The sequence below is a fragment of the Crotalus tigris genome, unplaced genomic scaffold (genome assembly GCF_016545835.1).
Source record: "Crotalus tigris isolate CLP2741 ecotype Arizona unplaced genomic scaffold, ASM1654583v1 scf7180000019840.826796, whole genome shotgun sequence".
NCBI lineage: Eukaryota > Metazoa > Chordata > Lepidosauria > Squamata > Viperidae > Crotalus > Crotalus tigris.
The window spans coordinates 778,546-794,074 of record NW_024097735.1 but is presented as its reverse complement, the minus strand read 5'-3'; the positions used below and the strand labels follow the sequence as shown (position 1 = coordinate 794,074).

The 15,529-nt window shown below is 48.4% G+C and overlaps 1 protein-coding gene across 2 annotated transcripts in view; it reads left to right on the top strand.

Moving 5' to 3' along the window:
- Positions 1-13,291, top strand: part of RELT (RELT TNF receptor) — a 38,734-nt gene extending 25,443 nt beyond the window's left edge. Inside the window, exons 6-11 of one of the 2 annotated variants that reach the window (XM_039364740.1) lie at positions 1,707-1,964; positions 4,238-4,317; positions 5,905-5,988; positions 7,960-8,154; positions 11,081-11,264; positions 12,517-13,291. In XM_039364740.1, coding sequence (XP_039220674.1) covers positions 1,707-1,964; positions 4,238-4,317; positions 5,905-5,988; positions 7,960-8,154; positions 11,081-11,264; positions 12,517-13,061 — 1,346 coding nt within the window. In that variant the 3' untranslated portion in view covers positions 13,062-13,291. Of the gene's footprint in view, positions 1-1,706; positions 1,965-4,237; positions 4,319-5,904; positions 5,989-7,959; positions 8,155-11,080; positions 11,265-12,516 lie in introns of both variants that reach the window. The other variant, XM_039364741.1, reaches the window with a different exon arrangement.
- Positions 13,292-15,529: the final 2,238 nt, after the last annotated feature.

Here is a 15,529-nt window from a genome sequence, read left to right as displayed (position 1 = left end):
CTCCAAGGTCCCTTCCAGCTCTATTCTATTCTAAGAGACTGGACAGCCATTTGTCTGAAATGGTATAGGGTTTCCTGCCTGAGCAGGGGGTTGGACTAGATGACCTCCAAAGTCCTTTCCAACTTTATTATTATTATTATTATTATTATTATTATTATTATTATTATTATTATTGATCATTGTACAGTCAGCCAGATGTTCAGACTGGATTTGGCATTTTGTCTACCTATCGAGTCCTTACTCAGGACCTGGGATAGGCCTGGGATAGGCAGATGTGGATGTTTGATGGTATTATTATTATTATTATTATTATTATTATTATTATTATTATTATTATTATTATTATTATTATTATTAAACTGCAAGAGGGATCTCAGAGTCCTAGTGGACCATCGTTGTTAAGGCTGCCAAGGGCTGGTTGCGATGTTTCTGTCCTTTAAAATTAGATAGCAAACAGGAGTAGAAAATATTTTTCCGGACTGTGTTTTCCCACATTCTGGATAGTTGCTCACAATAGTCTGAAAACCCTTTAAACGGAGTAGATGTATTTCACTGAGAAAAGCTCATGGTTAGTAAAAAGTAAAAAAAAAAAAAAAAGTAAGGCTCTACATTTAGGCAACAAACCTCAAATGCACAGGTATAGTATTGGTGGTACCTGGGTCAATAGTAGTAACCTAGTAGCAACCTAGAACTAAGGAGAAACTTCCTGACAATGAGAACAATTAACCAGTGGAACCACCTGCCTCCAGAAGCGGTGGATGCTCCATCACTGGAGGTTTTTAAGAAGAGACTGGACAGCCCTTTGTCTGAAATGGGATAGGGATTCCAGCCTGAGCAGGGGGTCGGACTAGATGACCTTCAAGGTCCCTTCCAACTTGATGATGATGATGATAAAAAAAGTTGGAAGGGTATACAGATATGCAGATATCCCCTCTAGTTGAATACTAATTATTATTACAATATTAGTGGCCATATTTTGGCTAGGGCAGTAGTTCTCCACCTGTGGGTCGGGACCCCATTTGGGGTCAAACGACCATTTCTTGGGGGTCGCCAAACAAAGCAGTCCACCATTTTTTCCCCCTTTTCCTTAGCTGTGCTACTCCCTTTTATTCTATTGGCTTTTGAAAGCCAATAGAACAGACTCTCTTGAATAAAGTCTAATTCTATTGGCTTTCAAAAGCCAATAGGAATTGTCCAGGCTGTCTCTGCCCTGCTGAGCCCGCCAAAAGTCCCATTCTGCAAACGGTGCTGCACCAGTTGAGTAGTCCTCGACTTACGACCGGTTGAGTAGTCCTCCACTTACAACCAGTTGGGGGTCGCGGCATTAAAAAGGTTGAGAACCACTGGGCTAGGGGAAATGTCGAAAGAATCCACCGGAAAGCATTCCAGGGATTTTCAAGGAAGGGGAGATGTGGGAACATGTGGAGACAGGGAATGGTGCATGGATGTCTGGCCACATTCTGCCCCTGGCCTCGTCTCGTCTTGGTTTTCCAGCGATCGTTTCCAGATGCGGCCGTTGTCTCCACTCGTTTTCATTTTGCCCCTTCGCCAAGAATCGTCAGATATCCCAGGCGGTCCTCGACTTAACGACGGTCACCCAACGAACGGTCGTTAAGCCGAGGGCTGCCTGTGTCCCCTGCACTCATTGATGACCCATCCACGGTGAGGTCTTCTCGCTGACCTCTTCCCCTCTTCTTCTCCCGAAGGGTCCAGAAAACCTCCCGCTCGCCTGAGCCGAAACGCCGAGGCCCCTCCCAGACGAGGCGAGAAAACGGCGCTGAACGGCACCCGGGATGGGAAGCCGGACGACAGCGCCACGCAGTACGCGGTGCTGGCCATCGTCCCCGTCTTCTGCATTATGGGCTTGCTGGGCATCCTCTTCTGCAATCTGCTGATGAAGAAGGGGTACCATTGCACGGCCCAGAAGGAGACAGACGAAGAGGCCGCCAAATCAGACAGAACCGGTGAGGGGGGGGGGATACACCGCGCGTGTGGCGTGCGAGCTCTTTTCGTGGCAGCCCTGGCAACGCTGGAGAGGTCTCTCGCCGTCCTTCGGCGCTCTGTACATGCTTTCGAGCAGTGTCATCGCTGGATCGAGGTCGACTGGTTGAGGGGCTTAGACCCTCCCAAGCTGGGTCTCCCCATTCTAGGCATCTAGAACCATAGAGTTCCAGGGCTGGAAGGGCCCTGGGAGGTCTTCTAGTCCAGGGGTAGGCCACCTTGGCTCTTTTATACTGGTGGACTTCAACTCCCAGAATTCCTGAGCCAGCCACGCTGAGGGGAAAGGGAGAGGTTTCCAAGCTGAGCCATGCTGGCTGAGGAATTCTGGGAGTTGAAGTCCACGAGTCATGAAGGGGCCATAGTTCCCCCATGCTGGCTCAGGAATTCTGGGAGTTGAAGTCCCCAAGTCATGAAGGGGCCAAAGTTCCCCCATGCTGGCTCAGGAATTCTGGGAGTTGAAGTTCACCAGTCATGAAGGGGCCAAAGTTTCCCTCATGCTGGCTCAGGAATTCTGGGAGTTGAAGTCCCCAAGTCATGAAGGGGCCAAAGTTCCCCCATGCTGGCTCAGGAATTCTGGGAGTTGAAGTCCAGGAGTCATAAAAGGGCCATGTTTGAAGATCCCTGCTCTAAATGAGCCTTACTGTAGACCTAATGGCTGCACAGACTAGGCCAGAGGTAGGCAACCTTGGCTCTTTTATGACTGGTGGACTTCAGCTCCCAGAATTCCTGAGCCAGCCATGCTGAGGGGAAAGGGAGAGGTTTCCAAGCTGAGCCATACTGGCTCAGGAATTCTGGGAGTTGAAATCCATACGTCATAAAAGAGCCAAGGTTGCCTACTACCCCTGTTCTAGTCCAACCCCTTGCTCAAGGCAGGAGACCTTAGACCAGGAGTGTCCAACTTGGTTGACTTTTAAGACTTGTGGACTTCAACTCCCAGAATTCTTCAGCCAGCCATGCTGGCTGAAGAATTCTGGGAGTTGAAGTCCACAAGTCTTAAATTGGTCACATTTGGACTAGATAATGCCTAATTATCAGAGACAGAGCCATAGCTGGCTGAGGAATAGTAAGAACATAGCTGACTGGGGGATTCTGGGAGTTGGAAGCCCACAGGTCCTAAAATTGCCGAAGATGGACCTCTCTGCCTTATGCCGTAGACAGGTGCCTTTTATTTTTGCTACCTAGATATAGAACGGGGTTGTTCTCCTTGCTGAATCGTATGATAGGCACCAACTGCCCGCTGCAGAAATCCTTGGGTCGAAGTTGCAATCTCGCTGAATCTAAAAAATTCACATTTATTTCTCCATCGTGCTGTATCGTGTGAGCAGCCAGGACTGACGGCTGTGCTTAATGGCGACGGAGCAAAACTCGTTTTGAGTCCCGAATGCCACAAAACTGTCGGGTATCTTTTGAGGAGTCAGACGTGAGCACGCCTGAGCCACAACTGACCCTAGGCTCAGCTCTAGGTTAGCTTACTCTGGCCAACTTCAGTCCAGATGTCCAGCTTCTGGAACCGATTGATGGCGGACAAGAAACAGATGCTAAGATAGCGCCATCTCCTGTCTCTGAGGTGCAATATCAGCAGTCCTTGACTTACAATCGTCTGTTTAGTGACCATTCGACGTTAGAACAGCACCCAATAAAATGGCTCTCAGGCCTAAGGCAGAACTAGAACTCAGTGTCTCCTAGTGATTGGCTCAAAGTCACCCAGCCGGCTTTCGTGTCTAAAGCAGAACTAGAACTCACTACCGCCTGGTGATAGGCCCAAAGTCACCCACCCAGCTTTTGTGTCTAAGGCGGGACTAGAACTCTCCGTCTCCTGGTGATTGGCCCAAAATCACCCAACCAGCTTTTGTGTCTAAGGCGGGACTAGAACTCTCCGTCTCCTGGTGATTGGTCCAAAGTCACCCACCCAGCTTTTGTGTCTCAGGCAGGACTAGAACTCTCCGTCTCCTGGTGATTGGCCCAAAATCACCCAACCAGCTTTTGTGTCTAAGGCGGGACTAGAACTCTCCGTCTCCTGGTGATTGGTCCAAAGTCACCCACCCAGCTTTTGTGTCTCAGGCAGGACTAGAACTCTCCGTCTCCTGGTGATTGGCCCAAAGTCACCCAGCCGGCTTTCGTGCCTAAAATCAGGATTCGAACTCATAGCCTCCTGGTTCCTAGCCTGATGCCTTCACTGCTAGACTAAACTAGTTCTCAAAAATCGGGGCTCTAACTGTGAATTTCATTTTTTTAGGGAACAGTTCGGGCTATAAGACCGAAGACCTTAACGAGGATACCATCGGGGTGCTGGTGCGGCTGATCACCGAGAAAAAAGGTGGGGGCTCTTTTCGGAGGAAGTCTTCCCTACCTTTTCCACCAAATTTAGGGTGCGTTTGTGCGTCCTGTCAATATTGTCGGTTGCTCTTCAGGAGGGCCAGTTCACTGCATTGGTTTCAAGGAATAATTGCTCCTGGAAAGGTGTGGCCAATCTAGAGAGCATACTAAAAAGCAGAGACGTCACCCTGCCAACAAAAGTGCGTATAGTCCAGGCCATGGTTTTCCCAGTTGCAATGTATGGCTGTGGAAGTTGGACCATAAGAAAGGCCGAGCGCCAAAGAATGGAGGCCTTTGAACTACGGTGCTGGAGAAGACTCCTGCGAGTCCCTTGGACTGCAAGGCGATCCAACCGGTCAGTCCTGGAGGAGATCAACCCCGACTGCTCTTGAGAAGGCCAGATCCTGAAGTGGAAACTCAAGGACTTTGGCCACCTAATGAGAAGGAAGGACTCCCTGGAGAAGAGCCTGATGCTGGGAAAGATGGAGGGCAAGAGAAGAAGGGGACGATAGAGAATGAGGTGGCTGGAGGGAGTCCCTGAAGCAGGAGGCGTGAGCTTCAATGGACTCCAGAAGATGGCAGAGGACACGAAGGCCTGGAGGAACATTGTCCAGGGAGTCGCGATGGGTCAGACACGACTTCGCAACTAACAACAGCAACAAGCCTTTGAGAACAAGGATTGAGGAGATCCCAGACCCACAACAGATCCGAATGCTCTGCCTTGCTTGTAGTGTTGGACTGGGTGCCGAGTAACTGGCCCTTTCTGCTTTTGCATCACAAGGTGTGTGTTTGTGTGTGTGTGAGAGAGTGTGTGTGTGTGTGTGTGTGTGTGTGTGTGTGTGTACAGGTAGTGCTCAACGTATGACCACCATTGAGCCCAAAATTTGTTGCTGAGAAATTTGTTAAGCGAGTTTTGCCCCATTTTACAACTTTTCTTGCACACATTTGTTAAGCGAATCACCGCAGTTAATAATAATAATAATAATAATAAAGTTGGAAGGGATCTTGGAAGTCATCTAGTCCAACCCCCGGCTTCAGGCAGGAAGCCCTATACCATTTCGGACCAATGGCTGTCCGGTCTCTTCTTAAAAATTTTTCCAGTTGTTGGCGCATTCACCGCTTCTGGAGGCAGGTTGTAAAATGGAGCGCAACCCACTTAAAACTGCCTTGCTTAGCAGTGGAAATTTTGGGCTCAGGCGTCGACGTAAGTCGAGGACTTCCTGTTTAGGTTAGCATGCCAGCAGGATATTTGGAAGAGCCATAAGAGAACAATAAAGGTAGCGTCAGATTGAACTCAGCCCCTTAAAAACTGTCCTTGGGAGGTTTTCTGGGTGCATCATGAATTTTGTTCGTCACTGCTGCCTTCCAGGTGATATGTGTGTGTGTGCATTTGTGTACGTGTGTGTATGTGTGTGTGCAAATTTGTAGTGCATGTCCCACCGAAGCGCCGGATGGTTTAAGCCGCCCTCCAGAAATCTGATTTTTTTTTTCTTTACGGTGCATTGGAGATGTCCTGACTTTCCTCGCTGGCTTTCATTTCCTTGGCGCTTGTTAAAAACCCTGATTTCCTCCAAATTTCTTGCCTGCAGAAAATGCAGCCGTCCTAGAAGAGATGCTGAAGGAGTACCACAGCAAGCAACTCACCCAGCCAACTTACAAGCCTGTGAACAAGTAGGTGACCCACTTCCTTTCTATCTGGAGCAAAATAAAAAAAAACAACTCTTTTTTTTTCTTGCAGTCTTTCTGCTCCACAAAGTTGGAAGGTTTTTAACAGGAAGGCTGAGCTGGAAGAGACTTTTATCGCAAAGATTTTGGGGCCGTTTTAGCCGGTTTGGCTAGTGGTTAAGGTGCTGGCTTAGAAACCAGGAGATGGAGAGTTCTAGTCCTGTCTTAAGGGTGAAAAGCAGCTGGATGACTGTGGGCCATAGGCAACCTCAGCTCTTTTATGACGCATGGACTTCAACTCCCAGAATTCCTGAGTCAGCATAGCTGACTCAGGAATTCTGGGAGTTGAAGTCCATGCGTCATAAAAGAGCTGAGGTTGCCTACCCCTGCACTAGGAGACGGTGAGTTCTAGTCCCGCCTTAGGCATGACAGCCAGCTGGGTGACTTTGGGCCAATCACCAGGAGGCGGTGAGTTCTAGTCCCACCTTAGGCATGACAGCCAGCTGGGTGACTTTGGGCCAATCACCAGGATGCGGTGAGTTCTAGTCCTGCCTTAGGCATGACAGCCAGCTGAGTGACGTTGGCCCAATCACCAGGAGGCGGTGAGTTCTAATCCCGCCTTAGGCATGGCAGCCAGCTGGGTGACTTTGGGCCAATCACCAGGAGACGTGAGTTCTAGTCCCGCCTTAGGCATGACAGCCAGCTGGGTGACTTTGGGCCAATCACCAGGAGGCGGTGAGTTCTAGTCCCGCCTTAGGCATGACAGCCAGCTGGGTGACTTTGGGCCAATCACCAGGAGACCATGAGTTCTAGTCCCGCCTTAGGCATGAGAGCCAGCTGGGTGACTTCGGGCCAATCACCAGGAGGCGGCGAGTTCTAGTCCCGCCTTAGGTGACCTTCAGCCGGTCTCTTGTCAGCCCAATGCACCTGACAGTGTTGTGCTGATGAAAATAGGAAAGAATATTTGCCACCTTGAATGATTTCTAAAAATCATAAAGGCGGGATAAAAATCTCATAAATAAAGAATGTATTATACATTATGTACATAAGAGTTATTATATATAGTGTCTCCCTATTAATACAAGACAAATAGCTTTAATCTGGCTTCTTTTTCTGCTGTTCGGGGTCTGGTGGATTGCGCAAATCACAGCCTTGTTGGGGGTTGGGAGTGTCCTTGTGTGTTTGTGTGTGGGTGTGTGTGTGTGTGTGTGCGTGTGTGTGTGTATCAAAAGGCACCAGGGTGGCTGTTGTGATATCCTCAAAACCCTGACCCTTTTTTTTATGCACCTCCCAAGCACCATTTTAAGACTTTTGAACCCGTACATCTTCTTAATGGGTTTATTTCCGGGGCAAGCTGGTTCCCACAGTGGCACTGTGGTTGGAATGTGGCATTGCAGACAAACTCTGCATTCCCACTGCCGCCAGTTCGATCCTGACCGGCTCAAGGTTGACTCAGCATTACGTCCTTCTTGAGGCCGCTAAAATGAGGACCCGGATTGTTGGGGCCAAATAGGCCGACTCTGTAAACCGCTTAGACTCGCAGTGTTTCTCAACCTTGACAATTTTAAGGCATGTGGACTTCAACTCCCAGAATTCCACTCTGGGAGTTGAAGTCCACATGCCTTAAAATTGTCCAGGTTGAGAAACACTGGCTTACAGAGAGCTGGAAAGCACGAGAAAGCGGTCTATAAATCTAAGGGCTGTTGCTATGGCTATTCCCTGATTTTTTTTTTTTATTGACTCGTCAAACGGGGATTTGAACCCCAGTTTTCCCAGCTCAGCAGATCCGATGCCTCGACCGCCGTCCCTGAACGCTGCATCCCATCCTTCTGAGCCCAGGGTTAAGGATGATGGGCTTTGACAGCCAACCAACCCGAGCCAATCCAGCGCCTGCCAAGACCGTCCTAGCCGGTCTCCGATTGGCCCTTTGTCTCCATCATTCCAAATGACGCACGTTTCTTCCCCCGCCCTGTCCAGGTTGCATCTCCTGCCCCAGATCCCCCACATCTGCCAGCATCAGCACCACCTCCACACCATCCAGGGCCTGGCCATGCGCTCGGGCCCCAGCTGCACCCGCTGCAGCCAGACGAAGTGGCCGGAGATGCTACGGTCCACCGAGGCTGTGTCCAGCCGTGTCCAGCCGGGGGAGATCACCATCCTCTCCGTGGGCAGGTAAGGCCCAAAGTGCACCTTTGAATGACTTGCCAGGCTAGTGTAGCATTCAGCCTCCTCTGTGCTGTTTATTTTTTTATTATTATTATTTTTAAAAACAAGTTTCTAGTCCTTAAGACAGTGATTCTCGACCTGTGGGTCGGGACCCCATTTGGGGTCGAACGACCATTTCACGGGGGTCACCAAACAACGCAGTCCGCCATTTTTTTTCCCCTTTTCCTTAGCTGTGCTACTCCCTTTTATTCTATTGGCTTTTGAAAGCCAATAGAATAAACTCTCTTGAATAGAGTTTAATTCGATTGGCTTTCAAAAGCCAATAGGAATTGTCCAGGCTGTCTCTGCCCTGCTGAGCCCGCCAAAAGTCCCATTCTGCAAACGGTGCTGCACCAGTTGAGCAGTCCTCGACTTACGACCGGTTGAGTAGTCCTCGACTTACGGCCGGTTGGGGGTCACGGCATTAAAAGGATTGAGAACCACTGCCTTAAGAGGTCAAACTCTTAGTACTTCTATGCCTAGAAGGAGGAACAAGAGAAATAAGGATACAGGTCATCCTCGACTAACAATCCCAATTGAGGTCAAAATTTCTGTCCCTACGTGAGTTTTTAACTGAATGTTGCCCCCATTTTTACGTCCTTTCTTGCCACCGTCGTTAAGTGGATCGCTGTGATTACGAGGTGATTAACATGGCTGTTAAGTGAATCTAGTTTCCCCATTGACTTTGCTGGTCGGAAGGTCGCCAAAAGGGATCACATGTCCCTGGGACACCGCAAGCATCATAAAGAGGAGTCAGTGGCCAAGCGCCCAAATTTTCATTCCGTGGCCGTGGGGAGGCTGCCGCGGTCGTAAGCGTGAAAAACGGCCATAAGTCGCTTTTCTCAATGCCATGTAAGTTTCAATGGTCACTAAATGAATCGTTGTAAGTCAAGGACTACCTGCACAAGCCAGTAGCCAAGTGTCCAAATTTTGATCATGTAACTACTTGTGAAGATGCTGCAGTAGTCGTAAGTGTGAGGACTGGATAGAAGTTGGTTTGTTTCAGTACTGTTGTAACTTCAAACAGTCACTAAATGAATCATTGTAAGTCGAGGACTATCTGTACAAACCGGTTAGCCGAGCCTCCAAATTTTGACCAAGCGACGACTGTGAGGATGCGACAGTCATACGTGTGAGGACTGGGGTTTTTTTCAGTGCCATTGTAACTTCTGTCACTAAATGAATCATCGTAAGTCGAGGATCTAGAACTAAGGAGAAACTTCCTGACAGTGAGAACAATTAACCAGTGGAACCACTTGCCTCCAGAAGCGGTGGATGCTCCAACACTGGAAGTTTTTAAGAAGAGACCGGATTGCCATTTGTCTGAAATAGTATAGGGTTTCCTGCCTGAGCAGGGGGTTGGACTAGATGACCTCCAAGGTCCCTTCCAGCTCTATTCTATGCTAAGAGACTGGACAGCCATTTGTCTGAAACAGTATAGGGCTTCCTGCCTGACCAGGGGGTTGGACTAGATGACCTAATAATGTTGGTCCTTTCCAACATCATCATCATCATCATCATCATCATCATTATTGTTATGGATCATCGCACAGTCCGCCAGATGTTCAGACTGGATTTGGCATTTTGTCTACCCATTTTTTTTTATTATTATTATTATTACTATTACTATTATTATTATTATTATTATTATTATATTATGGATCATTGCACAGTCCGCCAGATGTTCAGACTGGATTTGGCATTTTGTCTACCCATTTATTATTATTATTATTACTATTACTATTATTACTATTATTATTATATTATGGATCATCGCACAGTCTGCCAGATGTTCAGACTGGATTTGGCATTTTGTCTACCCTATTGATGATGATGATGATGGATCATCACACAAACAGCCAGATGTTCAGACTGGGTTTGGCATTTTGTCTACCCATTTTTTATTATTAGTATTGTTATTATTATTACTATTATTACTATTATTATTATATTAAGGATCATCGCACAGTCAGCCAGATGTTCAGACTGGATTTGGCATTTTGTCTACCCATTTATTATTATTATTATTACTATTACTATGGATCATCGCACAGTCAGCCAGATGTTCAGACTGGATTTGGCATTTTGTCTACCTATCGAGTCCTTACCCAGGACCTGGGATAGGCAGATGTGGATGTTTGATGGTATTACAGGTATCGTCGCAGGATGGAAGCAGTTCCTTGTAAGGCCGCCTTTTGCAATTGACTAATAGCGAATTTGTCAATGCCAATGGTGTTCAAGTGGTGCTCCAGTTGTTTTGGGATTGCACCCAAGGAGCCTATGACTATTGGTACTACCCTTGCTTGCTTTTGCCACAGTCTTTCTATTTCTATTTGTAGGTCTTTGTATTTTGTTATCTTCTCCAGTTCTTTCTCGTCTATTCTGCTGTCTCCAGGCACTGCCATGTCCACTATCCAGACTTTTTTGTCTTTCTTATCGACAATTGTTAAGTCTGGGGTGTTATGTTGCAGGTGCTTGTCTGTTTGAATTCTGAAGTCCCAGAGCAGTTTAATTTTATCATTTTCTATGACTTTCTCTATTTTATGATCCCACCAGTTTTTGCTTACAGGCAAATGATATTTTTTGCAGATAATAATAATTAATTATTAATAATTATTAATTAATTATTTAATAATTATTAAATTATTATTATTATTATTATTATTATTATTATTATTATGGATCATCGCACAGTCAGCCAGATGTTCAGACTGGGTTTAGCATTTTGTCTACCCTATTGATGATGATGATGATGATGGTTATTATTATTATTACTACTACTACTACCTGCAGTGGGCAAAAATTGCAAGATGCCTTCAGCTTGGAGGGCCCCTGCGTCTCTTCTCCGTTGTCCGGGTGGCAACTCCACGCTGCCTTTGTTGTTTTCTCTCAGGTTCCGCGTGGCCCGTATCCCCGAGCAGAGAGCCAACCCCACGGAACTGAAGACCATCTCCGAGGGGGTGGGGGAGGCCGAGCCCAGCCAGCCCCCTCACCCCTCCCTCGCCCCAGAGCCAAAGCTGCTGGCCAGCCATGGGGGGAAACTGAAGCGGCCCACGGGGGCAGAGAGTCAGCAAGAGGTAAGTGGGGGGGGGGTCTCTTCGGCTTCCGAGGGACTCTCAAGGCGAGGGGGAAAGACCCCGAGAGAGAGAGAGAGAGAGAGAGAGAGAGAGAGAGAGAGAGAGGGAGAGAGAGAGAGAGAGAGGGAGAGAGAGAGAGAGGGGAGAGAGAGAGAGAGAGAGAGAGGGAGAGAGAGAGAGGGAGGGAGGGGAGGGAGAGAGGGAGAGAGAGAGAGAGGGAGAGAGAGAGAGAGAGGAGGAGAGAGAGAGGGAGGGAGAGGAGGGGAGGAGAGGAGGGAGAGAGAGAGAGAGGGAGAGAGAGGGAGAGAGAGAGAGAGAGAGAGAGAGAGAGAGAGGGAGAGAGAGAGAGGGAGGGAGGGAGGGAGAGAGGGAGAGAGAGAGAGAGGGAGAGAGAGAGAGAGAGAGAGAGAGGAGAGGAAGCGAGCCAGTCTTGCTTTGCCTTCCCAGCACGACCAGCCAGGAGATTCAGGACTGAGAAAACATCAATAAAAGAGAATATTTGTGGGTGAGGGAAGAACTGTGAGGGTCCTGGGTGCTCTCTGAGTTTGGTGGTTTTCTTGCAGGCGTTTCATAACGCCACTAGGTAACGTCATCAGTAGAAGAGAGGGGGGTTTGCGGAGAGGAGGAGGAGGAGGAGGAAGAGGAGGAGGAGGGGGAGGAGAACAATGGGGTCCTTGGTGCTCTCTGAGTTTGGTGGGTTTTCTTGCAGACGTTTCATAACACAACTAGGTAACGTCATCAGTAGTAGAAGAGAGTGGGGTTTGCAGAGAGGAGGAGGAGGAGGAATGTGGGGTCGTTGCTGCTCTCTGAGCTGGGTGGTTTTCTTGCAGACGTTTCATGACCCAAATAGGTAACATCATCAGTGCTGGAAGGGAGCAGTGGTCGTGGAAAGGAGGAGGAGGAGGAGGAGGAGGAGGAGGAGGAGGAGGAGGAGGAGGACTGTGTGGTCCTTAGTGTCCTCTGAGCTGGGTGGTTTCCTTGCAGACGTTTCATGACCCAACTAGGTAGCATCATCAGTGCTAGAAGGGAGGGGGGTTACTGGAGAGGAGGAGGAGGAGGAGAACGACTGTGGGGTCCTAGTTGCCCTCTGAGTTTGGCGGTTCTGCTTGCAGACGTTTCACAACCCAACTAGGGAACCTCATCAGGGCTTTGCTCTCTCTTTATATGTTACTTGCTTGCAGGGAGCAAACCCTCCTCTCTTTTTGTCCTGATGGCGGCCATTTCATTCTCCCATCTCCCCCCTCCCTCGCAGGTTGTCATTTGACTGCCCCTCGGCCGAGAAGAAGGAGCAACGCAACATTTGTGGACGCTGCGCGTCAGGAGCGCCTTCCCGCCCGCTGCGCCTGGGCTGGACCCAGGCGAAGGTGGCGGCCAGCCGGCTTTTCTCGCTGCTCCTTGGACCCCGTCTGGGTCGGACTCTGCTGGGGGGGGGGGGCTGGGCAGCTCCAGAGGACCCTCCCAGCTTGCCCAGAGACTTCAAAGGACCCAAGGTTTTGGAGAGGCTGGCCGGAGGAGCCCCTTTGCTTTACGTTATCCTTTTGCACGGCTCAGAGGCAGCTCCGTCACGCGCCAGCCAGGCCGGGTAGGACGAGAAAGAAAAAAGCCTCTTCTTATTGCGGCCCAGGACTTAGCGGAACTGTGGCGCCTCCGCCACGTCGAGCTGGTGACCGCGTGGACTCCTCCGTGTCATTTCCTGGGCAACCCTACGGAAGTCGGTCCCGGTTGCGGGTTTTTCTTTTCTTTCCTGACATGTTTCCTCGCCTTCCCCATTTAGCCACGCCCCCTGGGATTTCCTGATGGTGTCCCATCCCGCCCCCTAACCCTTTCTGAAATTGTTCAGCATCTGAACACAGCTGTGCTGAGGAACTGCTGCTGCTGATGGGCAGTGTGTGCCTGTGGTTGTGCGTGTGATATACGTATCTTCCTCTACTTGAATGGGGAGGGAAGACACCTTTGAGTGCGTGTGTGTGTGTGTGTGTGTGTGTGTGTGTGTGTGTGTGTGTAGAGAAAGAGAGGGAGGGAAGGAAGAAGAAAGAAAGAAAAGGAAGGAAGGAAGGAAGAAAAAGATAGATAGATAGATAGATAGATAGATAGATAGATAGATAGATAGACAGACAGACAGACAGACAGACAGACAGACAGACAGACAGACAGACAGACAGATAGATAGATAGATAGATAGATAGATACAGGTAAACATAACCAGAAAGAAAGAAAGAAAGAAAGAAAGAAAGAAAGAAAGAAAGAAAGAAAGAAAGAAAGAAAGAAAGATAAATAGATACAGGTAGCCCTTGACTTATAACCAGAAAGAAAGAAAGAAAGAAAGACAGAAAGAAAGAGAAAGATAAATAGATAGATACAGGTAGCCCTTGACTTATAACAAGAAAGAAAGAAAGAAAGATAAACAGGTAGCCCTTGACTTATAACCATTCAGAAAAAAAAGAAAGAAAGAATATATACAGGTTGCCCTTATAACCGTTTATTAAGAAAGAAAGAAAGAAAGAAAGAAAGAAAGAAAGAAAGAAAGAAAGAAAGAAAAGAAAATACAGATCTCCCTTGACTTACAACCGTTTCATTTAGTGACCATTTGACCGTTACAACAGCACTGAAACAAAGTGACTTACGACCGTTTTTCAGTTATGATCCTTGCAGCACCCTTCCTGGTCCAAATTCGGAGGCTTGGGCAACTGACTCGTATTTATGGCGGTCGCAATGTCCCCGGGTCACGTGATCCGCTTTTGCGACGTTTCGATTTTGCAGATTCCCTTAGCAACCTTATTACTAACCAAGTGTCATTCCCATCCATTTTTTTTGTTTGTTTTCTCGTGTTTTTTTCCCCCTACGTATTATTTATGCGGGCAAAGCAAGGTGGAGGCACCTGGCCCACCCCGCGCAGTGGGCTCCTCCCCGTTTTGTCCCCAGGTTTATTTATTGCCCACCCTTCGTGGTGTGACGTTAAATGGAACAGGCCTTACCGGAAGTTTCGTTTCTATTATGTTGATGAATAAAAACCGGAAAACGGATCAACGGCTGGCAGTTGCCCCAGCTTTGTCAGAGTTTGGGGGGGGGGGGCTGGGTGGGAGAGAAAGTGTTGAGCAGACAACTCTCTCAAGCTCTGCTCACACTCACCCACACGCCTGTCTTGACTACTGCAATGCGCTCTGTACAGGGGGCTGCCCTTGAAAACTACCCGGAAGCTTCAACTGGTTCAAACTGCAGTGGCCTGTCTTGGTTTTTTGCAAGCCTGTTTTTGCACGCGTGTCGCCTCCTTTGTCGGTATCTGCGCCGGCTGCCGCTTTGCTTTCGGGTCCAATTCGGGGTGCTTATTGACACCGTCAAAGCCCTCCCTGGTTTGGAACCAGTTGATCCTAGTTAGATCCACCCAATCCAACAGGCTGGGGAGGCAGGGGGATGTTACGGGGTCCCATTCCCTTGAAGAGGTCCATCTGGTGGGATCCAGGAGGAGGGCCTGCTCTGTGGTGGCTCCCTCCCTGTGGAACATCAACCCTGCGGCGAGGAGATTGGCCCCGTACTCTGCGAATGAGGAGTTGAGGGGCCATATAAATTTTCTTAATAATAAATAAAACAGGAGTTAGAATTGCCCGGGGATGTCAAATTGTCCACAGTCCACCGAGGATCACTTCACAAAACTCAACATTTCACTTCCTTTTTTTTTAAAGTTTTTATTTTCCATTTATTCATACAAAATACAATTAACCATTGGTACCGCCTGCCCATTCCCCCCAGGCTGCGTCTACCTTCTCTAAACCTTCCCTACTTCCCTCCTCTTTCTCTCCTCCCCTCCTACTCTCTTCCCCTCCCCTTCTCCTCTAACCATCCTACTTCCTCCCTACTCCTTCCTCCCCTCTCATCCCTCTCACACACATGAACGCAGCATAGGGGAAAACATTTCACTTCCTTGAAGTGCCTTAGTAGTAGTAGTAGTAGTAGTAGTAGTAGTAGTAGTAGTAGTAGTAGTAGGAAGAAGAAGAAGAAGAAGAAGAAGAAGAAGAAGAAGAAGAAGAAGAAGAAGAAGAAGAAGAAGAAGAAGAAGAGGAGGAGGAGGAGGAGGAGGAGGAGGAGGAGGAGGAGGAGGAGGAGGAAGAAGAAGAAGAAGAAGACAGTTGGAAGGGACCTTGGAGGTCATCTAGTCCAACCCCCTGCTCAGGCAGGAAAGCCTACACCATTTTGGACAAATGGCTATCCAGTCTCTTCTTAAAAACTTCCAGTGTTGGAGCATTTACTGCTTCTGGAGGCAGGTTGTT